Source organism: Naegleria gruberi, assembly GCF_000004985.1.
Source record: "Naegleria gruberi genomic scaffold NAEGRscaffold_88, whole genome shotgun sequence".
Lineage (NCBI taxonomy): Eukaryota > Heterolobosea > Eutetramitea > Acrasida > Naegleriidae > Naegleria > Naegleria gruberi.
In genome coordinates this window covers 65117-91874 of record NW_003163239.1, presented here as the reverse complement: position 1 = coordinate 91874, position 26758 = coordinate 65117, and the positions used below count along the sequence as shown (strand labels likewise).

At 34.8% G+C, this 26758-nt stretch overlaps 8 protein-coding genes and 2 non-coding genes across 10 annotated transcripts; 6 read left to right on the top strand and 4 right to left on the bottom strand.

Moving 5' to 3' along the window:
• Window positions 1-787: 787 nt before the first annotated feature.
• NAEGRDRAFT_75991 (uncharacterized protein) lies at window positions 788-1924 on the top strand (the record flags this gene model as incomplete). Its single annotated transcript, XM_002669056.1, has 1 exon — window positions 788-1924. The coding sequence occupies one exon, from the start codon at window positions 788-790 to the stop codon at window positions 1922-1924; it is 1137 nt and encodes a 378-aa protein (XP_002669102.1).
• Window positions 1925-2008: 84 nt separating this feature from the next.
• On the bottom strand, window positions 2009-2620 carry NAEGRDRAFT_75990 (uncharacterized protein; the record flags this gene model as incomplete). The annotated part of the gene is made up of 1 exon (XM_002669030.1): window positions 2009-2620. One exon carries the CDS (start codon window positions 2618-2620, stop codon window positions 2009-2011), a length of 612 nt encoding a protein of 203 aa, XP_002669076.1.
• A 1397-nt stretch (window positions 2621-4017) lies between these two features.
• Window positions 4018-8045, top strand: NAEGRDRAFT_75989 (uncharacterized protein; the record flags this gene model as incomplete). Its single annotated transcript, XM_002669055.1, has 3 exons — window positions 4018-5309; window positions 5358-7010; window positions 7034-8045. 3 exons carry the CDS (start codon window positions 4018-4020, stop codon window positions 8043-8045), a joined length of 3957 nt encoding a protein of 1318 aa, XP_002669101.1.
• A 380-nt stretch (window positions 8046-8425) lies between these two features.
• On the top strand, window positions 8426-8497 carry NAEGRDRAFT_t831. The gene has a single exon. It is a non-coding gene; the product is annotated as a tRNA-Pro (tRNA).
• Window positions 8498-8542: 45 nt separating this feature from the next.
• NAEGRDRAFT_75988 (uncharacterized protein) lies at window positions 8543-13984 on the bottom strand (the record flags this gene model as incomplete). Its single annotated transcript, XM_002669029.1, has 1 exon — window positions 8543-13984. One exon carries the CDS (start codon window positions 13982-13984, stop codon window positions 8543-8545), a length of 5442 nt encoding a protein of 1813 aa, XP_002669075.1.
• Window positions 13985-14646: 662 nt separating this feature from the next.
• On the bottom strand, window positions 14647-18615 carry NAEGRDRAFT_82244 (uncharacterized protein; the record flags this gene model as incomplete). The annotated part of the gene is made up of 3 exons (XM_002669028.1): window positions 14647-15551; window positions 15597-16650; window positions 17266-18615. 3 exons carry the CDS (start codon window positions 18613-18615, stop codon window positions 14683-14685), a joined length of 3273 nt encoding a protein of 1090 aa, XP_002669074.1. The 3' UTR covers window positions 14647-14682.
• On the top strand, window positions 17059-17131 carry NAEGRDRAFT_t832. The gene has a single exon. It is a non-coding gene; the product is annotated as a tRNA-Ile (tRNA).
• Window positions 18616-19762: 1147 nt separating the features above from the next.
• On the top strand, window positions 19763-20515 carry NAEGRDRAFT_54443 (uncharacterized protein; the record flags this gene model as incomplete). The annotated part of the gene is made up of 1 exon (XM_002669054.1): window positions 19763-20515. One exon carries the CDS (start codon window positions 19763-19765, stop codon window positions 20513-20515), a length of 753 nt encoding a protein of 250 aa, XP_002669100.1.
• A 909-nt stretch (window positions 20516-21424) lies between these two features.
• NAEGRDRAFT_54442 (uncharacterized protein) lies at window positions 21425-23374 on the bottom strand (the record flags this gene model as incomplete). The annotated part of the gene is made up of 1 exon (XM_002669027.1): window positions 21425-23374. The coding sequence occupies one exon, from the start codon at window positions 23372-23374 to the stop codon at window positions 21425-21427; it is 1950 nt and encodes a 649-aa protein (XP_002669073.1).
• A 1684-nt stretch (window positions 23375-25058) lies between these two features.
• On the top strand, window positions 25059-26540 carry NAEGRDRAFT_54441 (uncharacterized protein; the record flags this gene model as incomplete). Its single annotated transcript, XM_002669053.1, has 1 exon — window positions 25059-26540. One exon carries the CDS (start codon window positions 25059-25061, stop codon window positions 26538-26540), a length of 1482 nt encoding a protein of 493 aa, XP_002669099.1.
• Window positions 26541-26758: the final 218 nt, after the last annotated feature.

Below are 26758 nucleotides of genomic sequence, written 5' to 3'. Positions count from 1 at the left end.
TCCTAAATTTAATTTTGTTGGATATTCGGACGATTGTGGAATGTATAGAATAATGTTTCAAATAATTGATAGATTATATAATTACAGTATTCAGGAGTGCAATTCTCTTGCATTTGATTATGTGGAGGGTCAACCTCAATTAGTCTCACTCTTCTTCCACTATGACGGAAATCGTTGTCACTTTTCATTAGAAAGATCTCCACTCCAACAGTTACGAAATGTTAATTGTTTTGGCTGTGTAGATGGAGATGATATATCTCACTTTATTGTCAGAGCTTACATGCATTGGGCACAAACCTTTATTCATGATGATTTTCTAACTTGCAGTGCACTCATTAAAAGGGGTTTGAAATTCGACATTGTTAGAAATAGTCAAGGTAAAACAGCTTTTGATTTATTCGATAATGTGGAAGGGTCCCCTGGCTATTTACAGAAGATTGAAAAACTCAAAAAGATTTGTAAGAGAGGATTGAGTACCAAATCAAGAGCTATCAACAAGTTCACTATCAAGTGTAAAAAGAACTTTGGAGAAGAATTGATTATCCATAGGAGTGGAGAATCTTTAATAATTGATACTTCCATTCCATCTCAGTATCTTGTACAAGTGCACAGAAGTTTATATTTTGAACAGAAATCTGTTCCTTTATTGAAACAGGAAACAAATGAGAAATAATTGGATCCTTGGTAATCCTGATTGCTTGTGCCATGACCATGCGTATTTACGATTGGACAAAGCTTACTTTTTTGGATCAATTTACCCTACCGTGTCACGTTATCCTTCAAAAAAATGTACAAATCAGCTGCTCTGAAACCAACTAACTTTCTTATTGGAATCTTGTTGGTTTGTTTGTTTGGTGTAGTTGCTATTACTGCTGCGAAATCATCAAAAAGATCAGACAGTAATGTTCAGATCATTACATTGACCTCTGCCAGGTCATTTAAAAGTTCATCAAGAAGAAGAAGAAAACAAACTATCAAGAAAAAAACAAAGAACGATAAGGAAATTATCATCAAGGTTATTGGGAAAAAGAAGAAGAAAACTTCACGTAAATGTTACTTCCCAGGTAGAGAACTAGTTGTGAATGTTCCAGTGCCAATTCCTCAAACTCCACAAACTATTGTTCTTCAACAGGCAAGTAGAGCTGCTTCCTCAGCATCTTCCTCTGCTACAACTAACAATCCTGGTGGAAGTGTGAATATTAATTTGGAATTGGAGATACCAAGAGGAAGAAGAAGAAGACGTGAGGTCATTATTGTGCCAAAACCAAAACCATCACCTATTCCACCTTTGCCACAACCCTCTCCTATTCCACCCTCACCTGATCCATCTCCTATTCCACCGAAACCAGAGCCATCTCCAATTATTCCTATTCCACCTCCTCCAAAACCAACTCCTATTCCAGAACCATCACCAATTATTCCACCAAATATTTGCTCACCAGGATATATTCCATCTCAATTCCCGTTATTGAAACAATGTGATTCTACTTGGGGATCTTTCAAATTGGGAACCTCTAGTGAAACTATTTGTAAGGCAGGTTGTTTGATCACATCCATTATTTCAGGATTGAATGGAATTGGAAAAACCAAAATGAATCCCTATGAATTCAATGAATGGTTGAAGACCAATGGTGGTTTCCAAAACAAGAACTTGTACGTTTGGGCAGCAATTACTTCCAAGTTTGGAGTTAAATATTATGGAAGAACAACTGATATTCTTGTGGTGGCCACAAGAAATTTATGTGAAGGAAAGTTGGTCATTCTGAAACTGATAAAACCACCTGGAAAGAAATCAGAGCATTTCGTTTTGGCCACAGGTTACGATCCGGTAAGCAAGACCTTCTCAGTGATGGATCCATACTTTGATCGTACTAGCTATACTGTTTCTGAGATTTCCAGAGCTGATTCTTACACTTTTAAATGATTTACAATTATTTATTACAAGAGTACTTGTTATTTCAAAGACTAGCTCATTATGATTTCAGTCAAAAATCAAATTGTAATGAGATTATTCCTTTTCAAGTAATAAAGCTCTTCTCAATGTTCTGCACACAACATACAAGAAAATAAATGCCATTGGAATCAATAAGGCCATACCAAGTGCAATCAAAAGGTTAATATTTCCAACAGCTCCACCAATAACCATCCCCAAAAAAGTCAAGATAAATAAAATAACCATTCCATAACAACATGCATCATAAATGGTAATGATCTTTGCAACATTTCCAACAAAATCTAAATCTGTATAAGCATACGAATTTCCACAATTCTGTTTTAAAATATAAACTGAAAGTATGATTAACATAGTTGAGCCAGCAATCAGGCAAATAAAACCAGCAATTGCACAACCAAGACGAACACTGCACGAGACAGATTCAGTCGATGATTTACAAGCAGGTAATGAAAAGCAAACTGGTAGAGAAACTGCTGCATAGATCATTGTTAAAATAGGAGTGAAAAGGATATTGAGCCATGCCAGAATGTATCTAGTTCTATTCGAAATGGATAAGAAACGATATGTTTTGGAACCGTCACGAATGGATTCTGTGGTTTTGTACAATTCAACAATATCAAGCAATAGAATAGCAAGGCCGTTTGCATCAAAGGTATAGACAGTCATTTTCTTTTAAATTGTTGGTAGATTATCCGTGATTTGGTTTCTTTAAACGAAATTGACACAAATCACGTTTTGTTCAGAGTGCACATCTTTTGCTTCTAATAGAAACGTGATTTGGAGAGGCTTAGGCTAAAATAATAATTATATTTGATAAATAATCCTAGATTGGCTTACTGAAGATTGATCAAGTAGATGATGAATAAGGTTAGGAATCATGTTCAATTGAATTCAATTCTTGCCAATCTTTGCAAACAGTTGTAAGAAAGTACCCATATGATATATCGTACGATAACAAATCTTATTCCTAATGTTGAAATTGAACAAGATTTGACATTTCTTGAATATGAATATCGATATGTTCTTATTGTTTGCATAATTATTGCTTACCTTCAATTGTAATGTTTAAAATTAAATTTAAGTTGATGAAAATAATCTGTATTAATGTTGAATAGATGTAAATGATGTGGTTTTTGAATCATCCAATCCAACAAAATTTTCCATTAATTTAATCATTGCTTTTTTATAATTCATATTCAAATCCAATAAAATCAACTTGTACACATTCCATATAATCCTATCCTATCCTATATTGCCTGAAAATATTTTTCACCGTGATGAAGAATTGCCTTTGAAAATCATCAAAGATGGTGATGATTTTTTGATAAAAAATTTATTAAAAGTAACGGTAATGGCGCCAAAAATATATTTTTTTCGACTTTTAAAAAATGTTGATAGATGCAGGAGCAATTTATCATCCCGATGAAAAATAATTTATTCTTTTGAATGTTTGTGTAGGGAAATTAATGATCAAATCAACCCTCTATAATATTCTTCTGCTCCTTACCTATAAGGCCATAAAATTAATGGTTGAAATTAGAGGACGATTCCGTTGTCTTGATTTATTGCACTTCGTAGTGCAAACGATGATGTATCCCCGATACTAACAACCTTAATAAGATTGAGTTGTTATCCATATTCTTATTATTGGATCTGTTGCTGGTAAGAATGCATCCTTCAAATTGTTGAAAACATTTGAACAAGATGAGAACACAACGTTGCATCTGTATACTAGTAACAATAATACAATGATTCGTGTTCTCTTTCATTGTGACATACCACCTCACTCACATTAGATTTAGGCAAGTCATTCCACTAAGATTACAATACGAACTACTTTAAGGGCTTTTCGAGTTACAATCCATCAATATCGCTCATCAATTTCGGTTCCAACAACATACAAGCTGGCATATTTTTGCTTAAATTTTCAACTTCCATGCCAAATGTCATTCGCTAATGTCAAAGGACCAATTGTTTCACTTCGCCAATCAACATTGTAGTGCAGACTCAACACGGCAAAAAGTCGCTCAACAACGTTATTCTCTCACATCATCAACAAAAAAATGTCCAACAAGCAGCGAGTACTGACAGGTTTAGTATTCTTTATCCTGTTGGTAGTTGGTTTGGTAAATTGTCAAACCAATTGTCCACAAGATGCACAAGGTTTAACATTGTTTTCCAGTGTTACTGGATTCTCTGTTGCTGATAGTCAAATTACTATTAGCACAGCTGTCAAGGTTGACAAATCTCCACCAAACAAGCTTCGTTCCATAACCGTTTTGAATGGTGGTTCTCTAATTTTCGATAATACCAACTTGACTTTGAATGTTGATTTTATTAGAGTGGAATCAGGCGCTAGCTGGATCATGGGAAGTGCCACATGTCCAATTACTAGCAAAATTGTGTTGACATTCTATGGCGCTCGTACTACTGAGAATGATATTGGAACAGATCCATTTGATAACGTTAACATGGGCTCAAAGGGTATTGGTTTCCTCTCTGGATCAAAGGTACAAATCTTTGGTCAAGTTGATTATCCAACATTTACTGATCTGGCTGTTACTGCTGTCAAGGGTTCTAATCAAATCAAGTTGAGCGAAAGTGTTTCTTGGAGAGTTGGTGATTCTATTGTTATTGCTACCTCAGATTATGGTGAATTACTTGACTATACCAAAGTAACTTCTTCATTAATTGGTTGGGCTAGAGGTGTTAAATTCCCAGATCAAAATGAAGAGCGTATTATTACTCAAGTTTTAGATGGCGGAAAGACTATTGTCTTGGATGCTCCACTCAATTACACTCACTACAGCGATGGTAACAAGATCAAGCCAGAAGTTGGTTTATTGTCTAGAAGAATTGTCTTCCAAGGTGACAATTCATCTGATGCTTCTCAATTCGGTGGTCATTTCATGGTTCGTTTGGTTACTCAATTCCAAGTTGAAGGTATTGAAATTAGAAAGTTTGGTCAATATGGTTTGATGGGAAGATACTCATTCCATCTTCACCTTTTGGAAAATACTGCTCAAGGTACTGCTTTGGGTACTCAATATTATATCAAGGGATGTTCAGTTCATGACTCTTTCCAAAGATGTTACGTTGTTCACGATACCAATTATTTCTTGCTTCAAGATAATGTCTGCTTCAATGCCAATGGTCACTGTTACTTTTTGGAAGATGGTTCTGAAGTCGGAAATGTTTTCAAACATAATTTGGGAATTCGTCCAAAGCCAGTTTATGATTTGGCATATCGTTTAATTCCATCTGACAGTGATGTTGCTGTTTTTTGGATTACTAATCCAAACAATACATTCGTTGATAACCATGCAATGGGTGGAAAGCATTCTTTTTGGTTTACGTAAGTTATTACAATTTGTTCATAGTTAATGTTTAAATTTTACTTTAGAATGCCAACATTCCCAACAGGTGCAAGTGCCTCCCTGTATGCTCCAGGTTCTATCAATCCTAGAACTGCTCCTCCAAAGCCATTTTCAGGAAATGTAGCTCACAGTGGTCAAAATGGTCTATTCATTGACGATATGGAAAAATCTGATGGTACAACTGAATTGGCAGGTTATTATCCAGCTATTGAAGCACTAATTGATAACTTTACTGCTTACAAAATGAGAGGTTATGGTATTTGGGCTCGTTGTGGTAATATTGTTTTCAAAAACTTGTACTTGACTGATAATATGAGACAAATGAACTCTCCACCTGGTACTTCATACATTACTGATTCTATCATGATTGCTGAATCTGAGAATGTTGGTGATTATACTTTGAGACCATCTGTTGATATTGGTAATAGAACAAGACCAAATGCTTACTACTCAACCACTACTGTTATTAAGGGTTATGAAACTTATGATAATGGTGGTGCTGAATTATTGAGAAATGTCACTTTCAGAAACTTTGTCACTGACAAGTATAAGAGAGCTGGTTGTTTGTCAGTCCTTGATAACTTCTTCAGACTCCATACTAGAAATAGATATTGTGATTTAAAGTTTGAAAACTCGCCCCAAAGAGTATTCTTGGATACTGTCACTTATGAAAATCACAAGGGTGCTGCTCTCATGGATATCGATGGTTCAATCACTGGTGTAGAAGCTGGTGCTTGGATTAGTGGTACTGACCCAATTCAAAACTTTGAAGGTTGTATCACAAGATATGACTGGAATAATGCTTCAGTTTGTCCATTGATGGGAGAATCATACTTCCAATTAAGAGTAACTAATTATAACATTTCTTCTTCAGTAATTATCGATCCAAATGGTGTTTCACATCCTGATTTTAAGGATAATTCAAAGAGAGTTCCGAGATTAATACTCACTGATCTCTTGAGAGGTATTCAAGGTACAGTGTCAGGTGTCCAATCCAGTGGAGGCGACTTTGCCATGCAGGCAAACATTCCAGCTCGTGGTTTCTATTCTATCAAGTTTAACTGGGATCTTCCACCTCCAAATCCAATGAATTTGAATATGCAATCATCTGGTGCTGGTGATTGGGCTGTTTTTGTTGCTCAATATCCACTTGGTACTACATTCAGTGTAACAAGTAGTAACGATCCAAAAACTCTCAATTTATGTGACTCTCTGGAAGATGTCATTAACTTCCCAACACAATGTTATTATTTCAATGCCACAACTGGTCACTTTTATATCAAGTTGAAGAATACCAACTCCAAGAGTGGTAAGAAGGAATGGTATGGCTTTGTTGATTATGGTAATTATGGTAGTTCAGCTGCAATCAATGTTACAGCCACTTGTCCAAATGATTATTGTGGAGCCACCCAAAGTCTTCCATCAAATCCAAGAGAAACTTATAGAGTTTACATGAAGGAAGATAGATTTGTAGGTCGTTTGGAAATGTGTCAACAAGCTGCTGTTTCTCCATTGGCTTCTGGTTCTTCCCAAGCTGTTGGTTCAGTTTTTGCCTTCCTCAATTATAATGACAGATTATTGGATATTGTTCTCCATCACAATATGAATAATAGGGCTACTTTGGTTGAAGTTGGTGTCGGTGCTCCTGGTTCTGTTGAAAGAATGATCACTATAACTATGTTCCATCTCCATATTCTCAAAGTAGATTTGGTTTGCAATTGTCTTATGGAGAATGGGTTGACTTGTTGAAGGGAAGAATTTTCGTAAAGGTTTCCAGTATTGAAAATCCAACAGGTCACTTGAGAGCTCAATTGTACTGTAGTGGTAAATGTAATTTGCCACCAGCAGTTCCAATCACTTCTCCATGTACTGTCAAGAATGCTTCTGAAGTTATTACATTGTATGATGAAGGAGCTACTTTCAAGTCAACTGGATTCACCAATGGTCCATATGCTGGAGCTAGTCCTGATTACTACGTTGCCAACATTACCTATCCATTCAATCCAATTTGTGGTAATTCTTCTTATTACTTTGGACTCAAGAAGGGAGGTTTCCAACTTTACAGAGGTTCAGTTGTCAATGTGGATACCAGTATTTTCAAATACTTTGAATTCTTCATTAAGGGAACCAATAGCTCTGGATCCATTGATTTGAACTTGGCCTTTGCTTGGTACAATACTACATCCAAGGCTTTCATTACCATTGGTAGAGGTATTACAACCAATGCAACCTACATTCAACACTACAAGATTGATGACACTCGTGTTACCAGAGTTAGATATCCTCTCACTGATTTGGGATTCCAAGGAGTTCAACCATTCAGTAGATTTGCCTTCTCCTTAAACAACAATGGACAATACAGAGAAATGATCCTCGATAATATTCGTTTCGTTGGAGATCAAGGCACTGAAGAGACATCCAGATATATCACTTCAAGTGAAATTAAGACCTGGGATTCTGTTTCATCTTGTGGTGTTTCTGCTAATCCAGATGTTGATCCATTGAAGATGGCCTCTCTATTCTTTGATGTAACCAATGAAGTAAGATCAGGACAAGATACTGTTCCAGAACCAGGCACTTCAACTACTCCAATTTCACCTTCAGCAAGTAATAATACTGTCATTCCAAGAAGTTCTATTGTTTCTGGTGCTTGTTCTATTGGAATGAATATGCTCTTGATGGTGATTATTGTATTGGTTTCTGCTGCCTTCTAATTTAGTTGTTAGTTACCGTTGGATTAATAAATAATTTTTAATAAAATTATTTTCTATTTTAAAAAAAATAAGACAATCCAAGAATGATTAATTTCCTTTTCCCTTCCTTCATGAGAAGTTGATGTGTGAGTAGAAGGTTGGTGATGATCAAATAATGATAGTAGATGTAAACATCGGATTATTATTCTTTTATTGATGTTTTGGAGCAGTCTTTTACAAGACAGAAATTGGCTTCTAACCAGTAACATGACTATTAATCCACAATAACATCTACTGGTTGTACCAGCAAACTCGCAGCCCAGAGCACTGCCTCTCTTTCTTCAGCATACGTAACATATATGAACCATCTAAAAACATTATATTTTGTATATGATATGTAAGGGACCATGGTCTAGTGGTATGATTCTCGCTTTGGGTGCGAGAGGCCGTGGGTTCGATTCCCACTGGTCCCCGTTTCCTTTTAAATCATGGTATTTCTTTTTTAATTTTCATAACCTTTATTCCTCCTCATTTGTCTCATTCTCACTTGTTGTTGTAATTACTGGTACAATTCTATTCTTTTTAAATCTGGACACTTCAAAATCTGAATCCATTGGAATTTCTGGATTTGCAACAGTAGACTGTGGTGGAATTGATTGTGGTCCCTTCTCCATACCATCTTCCTGATAACTCTGATAAATCTGTTGATCTGGAACTGTTCTAAAAGATTGAGTATTCGTTCTTGTCATGAGTGTTCTAAATGCCTTACTATCCTGAGTCACGCTATTGCTAGATGATTGACCATTCAAACCAAAAACTGCAGCACTTTGTTGAGATAGCAACAATGGTTTAGATGATGAAGCTACAGTCACACTCTTCAATGCTGGATAATTTCTCTTGGCCATGATGGTTGACTTGATTTGGAAAAGTCTTGTTGTTCCTTCCAAACCTTTCAATGTGAATTCTCCCATGTCTTCAGCTAAATATCTCCAACCACGTGCATGTCTTGTTCGCTTCCTCTTTGTAACTTGATTTGGATCTGAAAGATCGTAAGCTTGTGCTGAGCTAACTGAGGAATTCCTGGATGAGATGGAATTTCTCGATAATTCAGAACTCTTATGACTGGATCCTCCAACTGAGACAATGTCCTTATCATTCTGTTCCTCCTGTAAGGTCAATCCAGTCATGATTTCACTCACGTACGAGTTGTTATTTCCCTGAAGGAATTTGATAAAGGAATACAATCGGCACTTGTTTGTTTTCCATGTTTCCAATAAGAAATCCTCAGAAACCAATATTTGTCCACCAATAGCCACACTCTCAACTCTTGCGGAGGTATTTACACAAGTTCCGAAATAGTCCGGTCTTTTCACAACCTTATCAAAGACATATTCCGCAGCTCCATAATGAAGTCCCATTCTAACTCTCACTCCTGACCAAATTATTTCCTTAGTTGCATTATCCCACTCCGGTCTACAATCCCACAATCCCAATAAATCAGATGGCCACTTGGCTGTCAACAAATCATGTTGGACAGAGACACACCAATCTAAGGCATCAGTTGGATTCTTGAAAACCACAAAGAATGAATCACCCTGTGTCTTGACTTCAAATCCATTACATAGATCGAGATTCTTTCTCATAATTTGGTTGTGAATGATCAAAGCTTCTCTCATGGCTTTCTCATTGGATTGCCACAAGACAGTCGAGTTTTGGATATCGGTAAAGCAACAAGCTAATTTACCATTCTTTGATTTAGGAGCGTGTTTGATGGCATTTCTTGCTACATAATATCTATACGAAAGTATTGGAATGATTGTTATGAGAAGGAGGAAGGCAATACCTGAAAGGACAATCATGACAATGGCAACAACAGACAGAGAAGGAACAACAGCAACCAAACCACATGTTCCAAAGGTATTGGTTGAGATAGTATTGGAATATTTGAAGAGAGCGGAAGAATTCACAGTTGGTTGACTTGTTAGAGTTGATAAGACAACTTTTTTAGCTCCTTCATTACAGGAACAGCCCAAGGAAGTGGAAGAATCACAAGTTGTACTTGCTGTTGTGGTATTGGAGCAGGCATATCCAACTGGGCCAACTTTTTTCATGTTCAAATCAAAGACGGTATTACTATAAATGGAGTTCAATAAATCTGAAGGGGTAATGTTTGAGGTTTGACCTGAAATACTCTTTGCTTGTTCAATGGAGGTGATGAGAATATCGATAAAGTGGCCAAGCGAGTAACCTTCAAATGTTAAATGATTAATATTGGAATCAAAGTATGAAATAGTTTCGGTTTTGAATAATTGGACGAAAGAGGCGCTATCTGAACCAGAAAAGTCATGGAATGGAGAATCCATTGAGCTAGCCATTACTAGCTTACCTTCTTTCACTCCATTTAAAACAGATTGGGACAAAGTTGAAAGGGAAGAACCTGAAATTGAACTAATCCAATATGAAAGGTCAGAAGTGGAAACAAGAGATTGTTCGAATATCCTTCCACTATTTTCAATCAAAATACCAAAATAGAGTTTCTTATCAATGTTCAATTTCTGAGCAGCAAGAATTGAATGCTTAATAATCGAAGCACTATTCGAATCTCTTGCCAAAACCATAATTGCCACATCCTTCTCAATTCTTGCATTCGAAAACAATGAAATAATTTGATCAGCTATCGATGTATTATAAACTCCCTGAGTGAAACTTATTGGAATGGATTCAATTCTACAATATTCAACAATTTCACTAATTGCCATATTAGTATAAAATGGATCATTTTCATAAACAAGAGCCAAGTTGACAGTTCCATTCTGTTTGAAATAATTAAAGAATGAAATGGCTTGATCAACGACAGATGGTCCAACATTGACAAAATAAGGAGTGTACGGTTTTCTCAATTCCATGGAACCTGAATAGCTGTTAATCCAAGGAATTTGTTTTGTTTCGAGGGTGGATCTGATAGAATCAAATTCTCTACTGATATCAGATGAAGTAAAAATAAATTCTGATCCAATAATTGCAAAAACTCTATTTTTGTCAATCAAGGAATTTACCTTATTTGGAAGATTGAATTTCTCCTCATCAGTACTATAATATTCAATAACAAGTTGAATATTTTTAGAGGAATATCCATTATTGAATTTCTGAGTAATTTTTTTAAAATAGGTGGATAGACCCTTAGAAAATTGAGTATGACCAGAAGTGTCCAAATCTGAAACCTGGCTCAACAAGTCTAATTGTCTTTCAATTTGAGAATTTCCAATTTTTCTATAGGGAGCTAGATATCCAAATAGTAATGGCGTGTTAATGTATGATTTGATGGCTGTCTCAACAGAGCTTGCCAATAATCCACAACCTGAATCATAACTTTTCGTATAAACTTTGGAGAAACTATTCGAAACGAATGTGAAAACATAATTTTGACGAATACCAACATTGCAACCATCTTCACTGAAGGGACCATATGTCGTTTGCTGAGAAATGAAACTCTTGACATCATAAATAGTTTGCAATACTTCCTTTGAAGTCAAACCTGAATCAATATTGATTAGAATAGAGGTAATCAAGTTTCCAATATAAAATCCTTCCAAAACTTTGTTGTGATAGAGGGTAGTTGAGTTGGAATAATCGTTTGGGAAGAAATTCTTCATGGTTTGAATGAATTTGACGATGGAAAGTTGTGAGGATGAATAAACCGAATCTAAATGAGAAACAAACGAAACTTTGAAGAAACTCTTGTAATTTTGAGCGAGCCAATCTTTCATTTCGTATTCTGCATTAAGGGAAAAGAAGGAATTCATCAAAACAATATCCAAGTTTCGACCAAATTTTGGTGAATTCTGATAAGTAGTTTGGAAAGCTCCAATCAAGGACGAAACTACATCGACATTTGATGGGAATGCAAATATAACAACTTGAGGATTAGAACCATTATATCTCAAACTATCAACAATTGAATCTATACTGGCATATGAATAACTATTCGAACCATCAATACATGCAGAAGAATCTAAAACTAAACCCAAAGCAGTCAATATTTGATTGAGTAATCCAAAAGCTGCAAATGAATCTTCATTTCTCTTACTGTAAATAATTGAAAACCTTGAAGATGCTTCTTGATTCATTGAATATTCCACAATCGTTGCCAATTGTTCGAAAATGGACGAATGTGCGTGAATGATATTCCTTGTGAATGGATTTCTTAATTTCATTGAATTAATAGTTGAAGCACCTCCAATCAAGGAAATGTTTGCAAATTGTGGATTAGTTGCAATATTGATCTTTCCACTACTTTCTACCAACGAAAAGTGATCTGTCGAATAGCCAACCAGAGCAAGTGCATCATGAGTTTCAATGAATTCCTTTGTATTCGAAATTAATTCATCCTTATTTGAGTGATATTGTGTTAAAAGTTCTAATTTGGAATCAGAACTTGACAATCCTTGGTTATATATGGTAAAGGCCATTAAAATTCCTTTTCTCAGCATTAGTTCTTCAGTATAGTCCTTATTCGAATAGATTGATTGACCGAAAATGAGAGGTTTCTTAACAAGTGAAGGATCTGAAATGCAATAAATACCTCCCTTGTAATCATACCATGAAAAACTATTCCCTAAAATAGAAAATGAAATTTTAGAGTTTTCAATTTGAGCTGAACTTTTGTAAACAACTTTCAAACCTTGATTACAATTAAAATTAGAACAAGTAGTATTCGAAAGTGCCGAAACATTCAATGAAATCTTATCCGCATATGGTAAATTCAAATCCATGACATTGACACTTTCACACCAACGATACGGACCTACCCTAATCCCATCCACAAGTGAAACACCTCCTGAACTGTCACCAGTCGATGACGAATCCCCAATATCAGTTCCCAACCTATTCCCTCCAAAATAATTCGTTGCAATAAAGTTGGATCTCGTTAAATTTCCAACCATTTTCTGAAATATCGAAAAAACCAATCTTCCCGCCATGTATCCTTCCAATTCTATAAAGGAGGGAGTGAAGGAATTGTAAGAGGATGGATCGTTGGCTAGTAGATAGGATCTTCTTGCATTCTGATAGGATCTCACTATTGGAATTGAGAGATTGAAAGGGCTGGGGACGACTTGTGTGATGACTACATTGTCAATGTAATACGAATTGCCATAGTTATTCGAAGGTAAACTGAAGGAGTTTAATCTTTCAATGAGAGCTCCTGAGCTGACGAAACTCAAAGTCATGAAAATAATTTCGCTCGGTTTCTCATAACCGTATTGATTGGCAGTTGAATTGAAGGCCAAATCTTTTACCATCTTGATAAACTTGGCAATGGGAGCAAAAGTTCCAATGCAAATAATTGCAGCTGGTTTTCCCGCTCCAATTTCCTGAAATGCATTTTCCACATTTAGTGTTCCTCTTGTATAGTAAGATGTGGAACGAATAGGGATATTGAGATAGTTGACTAGGGAACGTTGGACTCCGCTCAATCCAGCAAGTCCAAAACTGTCATTTTGGTAGAATACAGAGATTCTTCTAATTAGTTTTTCGTTAATGAGATAGTCAATCATGGCAGCTGTCTCATCATCATAGGAAGCTCTAAGATTAATGACATTTGAATAGAATGGAGAATATCTCAACCAACCAACTCCTGTAAAAGAAGCTACAAGTGGTACATTCTTTGCCACAACATCAGAATAAACTGCTTGGACAGTTGGCGTGCCGACATATCCTAACAATCCAAAAACTTTCACATCATTGACATTTCTATCTTCATATTTACCACTTGAAAACACATTTGCATAATTCAGTGAAGTATTTGGTGGAGTAATATTGTAAAGAAAGTAATTTGTATTTTGTAAAGTGCTCACTGGATCATAATTATCATCGAGTGAGAGCAATTTGAGTTTCTTTGAGCCCCAAACACCCCCAATAGAGTTGATTTCATGGAATGCAGCAAGGATGCCATTTCTCATTTCAATTCCAAGACTATTTCCATTAGTCAGGAAAGAAAATATATTCGAAACTTACCGACTGTTGGATCCAGTGAGAGGACACGATTGGGCAAACCATATTTCATCCTTATCATTCCAACTAATCATATCAAGCAGTGGATTCTGAGGTGTCACTTGCACAATATCTGCAACACAACCTGTCATTACTAGAAATAATGCCAGCACAACTGAAATAATCAGCAAGCGGCCATTAACGTGTAGCTGTTGTTTCATTTTCTTGATGTTTGTTTTTTGGTGATGTTGTTTCCTCTACAACCAACCATACCCATCATTTTGCATATTTGTTCGTTTTGAGAAATAAAAACGCCTGAATGAGTGGCAAGATAAAATTGATCAACGAGCCAGGTGTTCGATTATCCTAGTAGAGACTGAGCGTTTGTAGTGATGCTTTTTGACACTTCTTGACAATATCCTTAAATTCTAGAGAGATGGCTCAGTACTGCGTTCCTATTAAGTTGTCAATGAAACATTAGGTTAGATTCGGTTACAAAGGGTAAACAAAAACAACATTTATGGAGGAGATGATTTGTTACACTTTTTATGACTTTAGGCATCATCAAATATTGTGAGTTTAAATTCTTAATAAATATATTGGGATTCTAATATTATTGTATTAATAGTATGGAATTAATTGTGGTGGTTGTATTATTTAATATAATTTACACATCTTGTTGACCGTTTTTGGCTGTTCCAGAAGATGATGAAGCATCAGCACCTTCCTTTGGTGGCTCTTCGTAGAAAAGGGCATAGGAATCGCTGCTTGCTTTCTTTTTGAATGATTGTCTATCTTCAGGAATTTCCTCAACAAGATTTTCCAAAAATGTGGATCCATTAGTGAGCTTGGTTGTTGCTATAATGTATTCACAATCGTTACTTCTTTCATTCAAGTAGGTAATGGCACTGATTTCAGCAAAAGTAACACCTCCAATAAAGTAAACCAAGACAACCTTCTTTCCGAGTTGAGTATCTTGGGAACCTGTTTGAGATAATTCTCCATAAAGGCCTGGAGCAAGCTTACTCAAAACAGGTTCAACTCTTCTCCATCCCTTTTCTTCAGTCATGGCATGTTCGACAAGAGCAACAGTTATTGGACAATAGACATTGTAAACCAAGTGAGGATCATATTGACCATCTTCCTCGTTGGTTCTTTCCATTGCAGCTTCATCTACAAGATTAAATGTCTTTTTCAGTAAATTCCAATTACTGACAGACTTGGAGTCTTGCTTTCTGAGCATGCCAATCTTTTCCAAATTGTTGAGAGTTGGCAATGCTTGAAGTCCATAACTTTGTATAATTTCTCTTCTCAATTTTTCAAAAACCTTATTCTTAATACCTCCATTAATTAGTGAATAGAGACAAATGACACGCAGAACGTTGGTAAGTGGTAATTGCTTGTCAATTGTTTCTTCAATATATTCGATAATTTCCTTTTCATCCTCACCATCAAGAACATTCTTCTGTGTTTGAATTAATCTTCTGAAAGGAACCTTTCCAATAATTGATCTAATTTCAAGCATCATTTTGGTGTCTTGGATGTGTGTTAGTAACGAATTGCATGAAATTTAAAACTTACGAAGTTCCAAATACTTTTTGTCTTCTTGAATTTGTGGTAACATTTTAGTAACTTCCTTGATCTTTTCAATGGAAACTTTAGAATCTGATGTTTTGATTTCTCTTGCCTTATCTTCTCTGGATTTAAATTCAATAGCCATTTCATTGATTGCAATACCAGCTCTATTGTGATTGAGATGTCTCAAACGATTAAAAACATTATCAGAAGAATTGAGGGCAATCTTTTTAGCAATAGTAGCAGCTTCAGGTACACGTTGAGTTGTAAACAAGGTATTTGTAATACCTCCCAAAAGTTCATCAATCATTCCTTCATAAGTAAATTGATTTAACATTGGAGTAATTAAATCTACATTTCTATCAATCAAAATTAATGTGTTAATTTCTGGAACAGAAGCAAAAGCTTGTGAACCAACTTCCTTTCTCATTCTCATGATCATTTCAGAGACATGTGTTGCACCCGATCCAATAAATTTAACATTTGGTATCAAACCAAAATAGGATTGTAACTTCATAATAGATCGTGCTACATAATACAGTGATGAAAAATCACCATCCAATTCGCATTCCTTGAATGATGAAGGAAGTTCCAAAGACATTAAATAATTATCAAAGACAATTAAATCCAAAGGATATTCGGAAATTCTTAAATGTGGATAAACACCCAAATCCTTCAAGATATCAACACAAATTAATGATGTTTTAGGTAATAAATAGAGGTGGAAATTGGTTGGTGGTGTATATGTTTCTTCATTGGTTTCTTCAGGTTGTTGCTTTTTGTTTTTTGTGTTCTTCTTTTCCTTCAGCTTTTCCGACATCATTCGATCTAAATCTTCTTTTTGTTTGACCCAGTAGGATACTTGATTAGCAACCCACTTCATCAAGTGCATCTTTGGTCTCACAATATAGACAATATTTGCAAAATTGGTATCAAATGTTCTATCATTCAATTTAAATAGTTTTTTAACTCCAAGTTCTTTTAAAAGTGCCAGAGGGGCAACTAATCCAAGAGGTCCAATTAATTGTTCATCAAGGACAAGAATCTTGTCTCCGTTTATCTATTATTTTGTTGTTAATGTTGATGAATTAATTAATAATAATATATTATTTAATTGAAGATGAGATGATTGATAAACAAATATTGTTCGATTGCTTGTGTTATTATAATAAATGTGATGATAACAAACCGAATCAAGAATATCGCAAAGCTCCGATCTTGCTGTCTCCTTCAGAGTCTCAAGGTTAGGCATTAAAAGATTTTTTTGTGAATTGATTAATAATTATTAATAATACTTCACACAAGCAAGATACAAACATATTGCCACATACTGGTAACAAGTACAATAACCAGTTAAATCAAAAGTGAGCGAATTTATAAATAATCATCATCAACACAATATTGAAATTCCATATGATTATATTTAAATGATAAATATATGAAGAATATATTATAACTAAAACATGAAGCTGGCGTAGCTCAGTCGGTAGAGCGTTGGTCTAATAAGCCATTGGTCGCCGGTTCGATCCCGTCCGTCAGCAGATAATTTTATCTTCAAATTTTTTAGCTTTGAAGTAATATTGAGAATACAGAATTCAAAACAGTTTAATTCCAATATCTTGTCTGTAACTAAATTGACATTTTATTGATCTTTGGAGATAGTAATAGTATCTACTACAGATCCAGTCTTGGATTCATGATAATTGAACTTTAGGGAGTAAACCTTGGTCTTTTCATCATAATTGGTATGTAAAATACCATATCCTTCATCCTTATAGAAAATGTCAGCACTCCAATCATGATTATGGAATGATTCAGCCTTAGTTTGTCCTTCAATGTTTCCTCCACCACCATTGACAATATGAATAGGTGATCTCAAATTATGATAATTTGATTTGGTTTCCACTTTGGTTTTATAAACTGGATATGTTCTTTCATAACTATGAACGTGACCAACCATGAAAATATCAGTCTTGTACTTGTACATAACTTCCTCAAAAGCATCTTGTAAAACTTTGGAATCTCCAATTGGATCACCATGTTCATTTGAGAATTCTTTAGTTGAGCTGTAAATTGGTCGATGGCCCACAACTACCAACCATGGGGTCTTCTTTCTATCAACTTGTGATAATGTTTCATCCAACCACTTTAATTGCTCTCCATGGAAATGATCATCATACTTTCCAAAGTGAGCTCCTGGGAAATTAGTTTCAGTATCAACAGCAACAAATGTAATTGGACCATATTCGAAAACGTGCCACATATTATGTCCAATTGCAGATTCATTTCTACCTGGCATGTAAAAACGAGAATTGTAAGCTTTGAATGGAATTTCAAATTCATCATATGGATGATTCTTTGGTCCCTTTTCATGATTACCAACACAAACCATATATGGAGCATATGGCATGAAATCAGACAACATTTTCATGTACTTGGTCCAAATAAATTGATATTGAGCTCCTGCAAAGTCGTTAGCGTAACCAATATCTCCCAAATGATAAACAAACATGTTCTTGTGTTTGCTATCAGATTTGTCATAGAATGAATTAACAAAATGCTTGCTTCTAGCAATGACATATGCACTGTTGGTTGTTCCTTGATCTCCATACATTAATACTGACACTTGCTTACTTTCAGATTGTTTTGGATCAGTTCTTGTGTGGAAATAATAAACTTCAGATTGAATATCGGTAGATTTGGTAAATCCACACTTGTAATAATACTTGGTCGAGTATTCCAAATCAACCAACAAGACATGATGTTCATAACCAGTCTTGGCAGATTCTCCATAAGTTGTACTGACACTTCCAAGATGAGCTACTTGATAATCTTGGAAATTTTCATTCGTACTATACATTACTTGAGCCTTTCCCAAAACATCCTTATCATAACCTTCAGTATGGAATGAAACAATCATTTCTCTACTATTTCTTGTCAATGCCAAGTGAACTTGTGATGGAACATTTGAAGCAGCAGCAGCATCAACTGTACTCACAAATACCAACATCATCATGACGATCATAATGATCTTTACTAGTCCGAGGTTCTTCATCATTAGAATTTTCAATAATTTAAAAAAAATCAATGAAGAGAGAGATGTGATGAGCGGAGACTTTTTTGCTTTTTTTTTTGAAATGTTGGATTTTAGGCTCATTGATTGGTTAGTTTCACATACTGTAATGTGTGATGTTGATGATTATGAAGTGTAACATCTCTGATTGGGGCTTTGCGACTATTGAATGTTTCATATTTCCAGGAAGAATGGAAAAAAAGTAAGCAAGGTGATGATTAAGGGTGATATTTGCAATTCGTTCAATTTTTAATGTATCCTGCTTGGGGTTCAGGCTGATAATTAACCACTCATTGAATTATTAATTAATACATTAGCAGAATTGATGACTTCTCAAGGGTTTGATTGTTTGATTGTGTAACCATTGATTTCCTCCTCTAATAATTACGATCATTATCATCGCACCCAAACTCAATATTTTTTCTTGGTTCCAAAGAACTTTGATTTTTGGCGCCAAAATCTCGATATTGGTTCATTGGCCTTTTTTGTGATCTGTTTTTCCTTTTGGTCAATTGAATAAAGCAATCAATAGAAAAACAATAGAATTGAGGAGGTGCGTAGCTGAAGTGGCTCACTATCTATTCTCTTCTTCCCATCCTTTTGTAAATTATTGCAAAATTATTGATATTACAGATGGTAATCAGTTTAGAATATCAATTCTGATACAACCACATCAACATTCTCATTCAACGTTAATAAACACTGAATGTGGAAGATATAACCGATAAATAATGAAAACAACCATGAATAGCATTCCTAACAATCCTATTCCTCTTTCCACAAAGCAACTGCCAAATGTCAAAAACTTTCCAAATATTGAACATCATCTCTTTCTTGAATGGAGAAGGTATAACTACATACAGGAGGGCCTTAGTACTCAAATTTGAGCAAGTCATGAAAATCATCTAGCTCGAGCTAATATGGTGTTGCTCCAAATTTGCAATTACCTTTTTTAATCAATCGCAGTTATGTTAAAAGAGAAGGGGCCAATTGCACACCTTCATGTTTTTGTTTTGTCGAATGAAAAATTGAAATCACAACACTGTGTGCTTGGCACCTTTGAAAAAAACATCTTCAAACCTATTCGAAACACAAGTGAATGAATTCGTCCAGTTTCCAACAGAATCAAGAACATTCAGTCACCGACTCAGAAGATTTGGCGAAGAGTCCAGCAATTAAACCTATCAAGAAAACCAGAAGGAAGAAAACTCTCATGGAACATTACAAGATTATTGAATCACCTCCAAAAGATTCTAATAACATTTCCAATAGTACTTCAACCTTTTCAACAATTAATCCTGTTCAGAGTGGACATACTCTTCCAACAAGCATTCATGGAGCAAGTATTGGAAACTCACCAACAAGAACAATCCTTCCTTCACTTTCGTCTGTTATCTTTTCAGATATTGATAGACTAAACTCTAAACATGCTTCTCAATTGCCGCCAATATTATTGAATCATGATTACAATCATGTGGAAAACACAAAGAAAATAATACATTCAAATAGTGAAAAGACATCTTTACTTTCGAATAATTCTTCAACACCTCTTTCTAATAACAATACCATCAAGAAGAGAAAGAGCCGAAATGAACCAAGCTCTCCTCTAATCAACAATACAAGAGATTTTCAATTGGAATATACAGGAAATAATTCAATTTTTGGAGTGATGAAAAAACCAAAACATGCGAATATGGCTTCATACGAAACTATTCTAAACCTTTCAGATACTTCTAGTAGCAATTCAAATCAACGTGTGAAAACGCCACCAACAACAACAACTCGTTCTTGGAGTCCACACCAAGAATCTCAAATCCAATCAACAAACAAGAAGAAACGAAAAAAGCCATAATTAGACCTTTTTCACATGTGCCTCTATTGGAAACTACCTCACAAGGTTGTTTTGAGGGTGGACACAGTCCGTTTTTAGTGGTCTCCTTGTTATCTTTCAATTTGCATTTTCAGAAAGACCTTCCTCTTTGTTTAGTTGCAAAATGATTATTAGAAAGGTTTAGAATATGATAATGCATTGTTTACTTGATATCATGTGTGTGTTGACATGCTTTCCAAAATTCTAATTTGGCAATATTATAACAAGAGCAAGTTTTGGTCTCTTAATTACCATATTCGAAAGCTCTCCTTGCATATTCTCAACGCACCACATTTCCCTCAATATTTATTTTGTTAGAAACTCTGAGAAATAAACAACAAGGATTTTGCCATCTTCAGATTTAAACAATATTTCGAATAAAAATTCAAAGTTTCGTCAAGATCTGTTAAAGTGATCTAATATTTCACAATTGTTGAAAGGATAGAGCTCATTCAACAATTGTGAAATATAAATGCGGTGGATAAGGACACTCCCTTCACATTGAGATGATTTTTATGAAAAAGTTTCGCTAGGCAACCGACCCCCAAAAACTAACCGGCTTTCTTTCACTTTAAATATTCCTTTTTCTTTGATAAAAGCTCAACCGTTTCCAATTCAAAAGTTTATCTATTCGAAACACTATCAATTCACGCCACTTGTCATAGTATTCCAACACAATCAGCAATTCCTCTTTCCATTAAAAAAATATTCAACAATCTCACATGCATAATAGATTGTGTCAGCCATTCTTGGAGGAAACAACATGTGAGCTTGGGCATTCGGGATAACATGTGAATAAAGGGAAGTTTAAATAGAAATTCCAAATAATTTAATAAGGAATTAATTGTTGTTTCTTAATATTCTTGTTGATGATGTGTTTCTAATGGATGATTAGAAATGTAAATTTCCAAAGAATGGTATTTCCTTAACAACATTTGAAGGTTTGGAAGAAATCAATTGATTCTCCAAGCAATAACAAATAAATTCAACATTTCTGAACTTTTCACCAATGTACTTTAAGGAGGCAACTGAGGATTTCACTGCACTTGAGACTATAGTTATGTCATTCTTCAATCTATCAGAAACATATTGAAGAGTTTTACCATTTTGAGAAATAGCTGCCTTTACAACCTCTTCATCGTCTCTTAATTGTTCGGAAGCTGAATCAATTGCCCAACAATTGAGCTTAATTGCCTCAAGCATAAATTGCTTGTTATCTGAAAGTCCATGTGCGATTCCACCTCTCCACTTGCTTGCCAATACTTTTAACATGAATTGTGAATCGTTTTTCAATCTTTCAGAACAATATTCATTAAATAAATCAGAACGTACTTCACTGCCTGAGGAATGAAACTCATATTCATCAATTTCCAGATTATGTACATGTTTCATGGTAGAATCCTTAACCAATTCCAATATAATCGTTTCAGTATCTTTCAATCTTGCAGAAGTGATATTTTCTATTGATGATCGTTCCTGTTTAATTGCTTCCAAAACAATTTGTTCATGATATTTCAATCGATCAGATGCATATCCAAGCATAGACCCATTCTTCTTGACAGATTCCAAAACAATCAATTCGTTATCTTGCAATCTTTCAGAAGCATACGAAAGAGCCTTGCACAAACGACCATGACAAATGGCTGCCATCAGAACTAGTTCACTATCTTTCAATCTATTGGATGCATAAGTAAGGGCTTCACTAGTATTTCGAACCGCTTCCAAAACAATCTTTTCATTATCCTTCAATCTCTCGGAAGCACAATAAAGTGACATTCCATTTTGGTTGACTGCTTTCATTACAATTTCTTCATTGTCTTGCAACCTTTCAGATGCAAAAAAGAGTGGTGATTGGTCTCTCTTGATTTCTTCTATAATAATTTGCTCATCATCTTGCAATAGTTTCGATAAATACTGAACCAAAGAAAGATCATACGAGTATCCCAATGATTTCATGATCTTCAACACAAACTGCTTATTATCTTTCAATCTATTGGAAGCATACTTCATCATTTGAGGTTCTTGTGTAACTGCTTCCATCACAACCATCTCAGTATCTCTCAATCTGTCAGATGCATAACACAACGACATGGCATTTCTCCTGATAGCTTCCAACACAATTGTTTGATTATCCCTCAATCGATCGGATGCCTTTCTGAGAGACCTTGTATTTAACTTGACAAATTCTAACATGAGCAGTTCATTGTCAAACCCTTCGTTGAAGAATAAATCAGACGAATCTTTTTCAAATCTTTCTAATTGGAGTAGCTCACTATCAGAAAGTAATTCGCCAAAGTAATCTTTGAATCTCTTTGAGGCATACATAATTGCTGATGTATTCTTCTTGATGGCTTTTAGAATAATCTGGTTATTGTCTTTCAATCTTTCAGATGCAAATTTGAGATTGCTGCCACAGTTTCTAACAGCTTCGAAAACTATTCTCTCATCATCTTTAAATCTATCAGAAACCAATTCAAAAGCTTTAGTATCATATTTTACAGCTTGTAAAACAACTTGATAATCTTCCTTAAATCTATCCGAAATATGCCTAAACTTAAAATTACTACCAAGTGCTATCCAAGCAATATCCCTATCTTCCAACAACCCTGCCAAGAACATTTTAACACGTTGCTTTCTAGCTTGCTCTTCAAACTCTTCCAAATTACAATCCACATTAAAATCTGGCATTTTCAGGATGGAAGTGAATGAATTGTACTTGTCGTCACAATCACACAAACCAATAATGTTGGATATAAGTTGGTGGTTCTGTTCAATTCTATGTTTGATAATGGCTGTGAATTGGGAACGATCAAGGCCAGGTTTGGTGTTTGTTCCTATCATTTGTAGAGGAAACCAATCGAGAATAGGATAATGTATTAGAAAGAGCTGTAATTCTGTGGTTTGGTATTTTAACTTTTTGATTAATAAATCTGATTGAATTGTTTCGTCTAGAATGATATTAACATAATTGTATTTAGGTGTTGGTATTTTACTCTTCTGTTCGAATGGTACAGACGTAACAGCCGAAACTTGACTAATCATTTTTTATAGTAAATTAATGAATGTCAAGTAATTTCTATTTAAATTATTTTGAAGACTTTCCATAAATGTAAATTTTACTTTTCAAAACAAATGCCACTATTATACAATATAAAGAGTCGCTAGGTTCACACAACTTGTCAACATCCATTCGAATAGTTTGAGTTTTGGTAGAAAGTGCTCTTTCCTCTAAACAATAACAAATAAATTCAGCATTTCTTAATGAAATTCCAACATACTCCAATGCCTCAATTGAGGATTTTACAGCTTTCAAGGCAATATTCCTGTCCTTCTTCAATCTATCAGAAGCATATTGAAGAGTTTTACCATTCTAATATTCGAAACAATTTCAAGAAATAAATCAAAAGGATTTGCTTTAACTCGTGATGGAATGATTAATAATTGAAATGTTCGATCAAAATTTCACTCAATGGTTGACAATCTCTTTCAAGTGTGTATCTCATGATGGCTGTCAATTGGGATGCATAAAGATAGGGTTTATCACTCCATCCGGCAAGCATGTCCAAAGGAAACCACTCAATAATCGGAATATACATCAGACAGAGTTTATTTCTGTTGTGTGGATTTGTAATTATCTGGACAGAAGAGTGGATAATATCGTGATCGAGAAGAAGTGTAACCCGATGATCATCATCATCATATTTTAAAAATACTGCTAACTGACCTTAGAAATTGTTCCAATGAAAATTCGAACTTCCTATTGTGAAGGTCAGTCAACAGAATTTTTAAAGTTCGAATTTTCATTGGAACAATTTCTAGAAAAAAATATTGGAAAATGCTCTGTGTTGATTCTTGGAGTAATTTCACATCTATAAACCCAAGAATTTCACCACATCATTTTAAATAATAGTAATTTTTGGAATTTAATTCTTCACATATGATTTGGAAAAATTCAAGTTGGTAATACACCATCATCGGAACAACTACTATCATCATTGTTATTTATCATCATTATAACAGTAATATTTGTGGAAATAAATTTGATAATAGTGAAATTTAATATATTTTAGTGTTGTTCAGCACTAAACTAGAATCCACTTGAATCTTCACTTTTCGATTGTTGAACTACTCTTCAAATCATTCTTAATATTTAAATGATAGACGAAATGTGGTGAAACATTTCAGTGAAGGATGAATTTGTTTGAGAATTATCAAAGTTTCTCAAATAATAGAATACATCATATTGTACTTGAGAGCACTCTCAGTAAGACTGTGAATTATTATAGAGAATTAATAGTTTGTCAACAAACTTGTAATCATTCAAACTTCTCTAAATGCTTCCCAATTACTCAAAAGTTTATCTATTCGAAACTCTGTCAATTCACGCCACTTGTCACATTGAAAGAGCCAATCCAACACTATCAACAATCCCATCTCTTTCCATTAAAAAAATAATATTCGTAAGCAATCCCGCATCAACATAATTTAGGGTTTCAAACTTTCCAAAAATCGCCTCTCAAAAAAAATGTCAGAAAAACTCCCGCCACCTTTACTACACCAACAAACAAAGGCTATACGTGATGGCCATCAAAATAATCAACATGTTGGTCATTCCAATTCTCATCATCAGCATCATCAACAACAATATCAAGGAACGCATCAAAATAATCAACAAGCGAATTTGAGAAAGAAGAAAAAGGAGGTTGCCGCTCAAATGAACTTGACTCAGAATGATGACAATAATGGGATGATAGTGGCGATGAATAATGAAATGAGAATAGGAAGTAGTAATATAAATAGTGCGAGTGTTGTGGTGGTGAATGATCAGCAACAAGTTAGAAATTATTCGAATCATCATTTCATTAATTATGAACAACAGGTTAGCAAAAATCAATCGAGAGTAACAACCACAGTGCTGGTTGACAATCATTTTCAACAGCAGCAGCAGCAACAACAACATGCTATTCTTCCAATGGTTGATAATGGAAATACGTTAACTTTTCATACAGCAGTTATTAATAAGGAAAAGAGAAAGAGAAAGAAGAAGGAAGTTTTCGAGGGATGCAATCATTTCAAAATTACAAATAATCAATCATCTTCTTCTGTGGATCAATATCAGGATAATGAGGAAATACATGTGGAGAAAAATTCTAAAAAACGAAAGAGTGGAAAACAAGTTCAGGTTTCGAGTTTTGATCTACTCTCAATGACTGATAATAATGCAATGTTTGGAGTTTTCAAGAAGAAACCTACTCAACAAGCTTACGAAACAGTGCTCAATTTCAATCCTGGTTCAGCATCATCATCGAATAGTACGAATAATGGTGGTGATCAATTTAAAACTCCACAAGCATCAAGCAGCAATTCACAAACTGAAACGCAAACTCTCACCACTCCATCACCCATTCATAATCCATCTTCCAATTCCTCTAGCACTGGTGCTAATATTTCCCAACAAGGCACATTTCCAAATCCAATAGTGTCGAACAACTATCCCGTTGCTTCCAATATTGGATTTAACAACATTCTTTCACACAATTCACACAATGTAAACCAATCAACAACTAATCCAAAGGAGAGTATACAACAGCAATACTTCTCATCTTCGAATCATGTAATTGCAGATCCAAGTCACACAACTTTACAACCCATTATTGGACCTTCTTTTGGTAGTCAACCAAAACGAGATTTAGCAAACCTGAATTATGGTACGATTTCAAGATCGGTCAGTTTCACATCAGCCACGGATCTGCTTTTTTCTGAAAAGCAAATTGCAAAACAAGACTCAACAACTGGAACTGTCAATAACAACCAAACAACAGATCTTGTATCATATCCCAATAATAATAGTAATTCAATTGAATCTTCTGAATTGATGACTCAATCTAAACATCCCATAATTCCAACACCAACACCAGTTCAGAATTTAGATAAGAAAAATAATTCTCTTGCATCTCATTCATTACCAAGAACAATCATTCCTTCAATAAAGGAATTGTTCAAATGAAGTTTCTGCTTGTTATCTAAATCTCAGTTTGGGTTGAGTTTCCAACAGAGGTAGGTCGCTCAATTCTCACATATTTGAACAATTCGCACCAATTTATTCCAAGATTGTGCTCGCATGCATGCATGGATTGTAATGTGGAATACCGAAAATACACACAGGACATAAAGTTTTAACGCTTCCTCTCCAAATGCTATCTTGTTCACATGTTGTGTGTGATT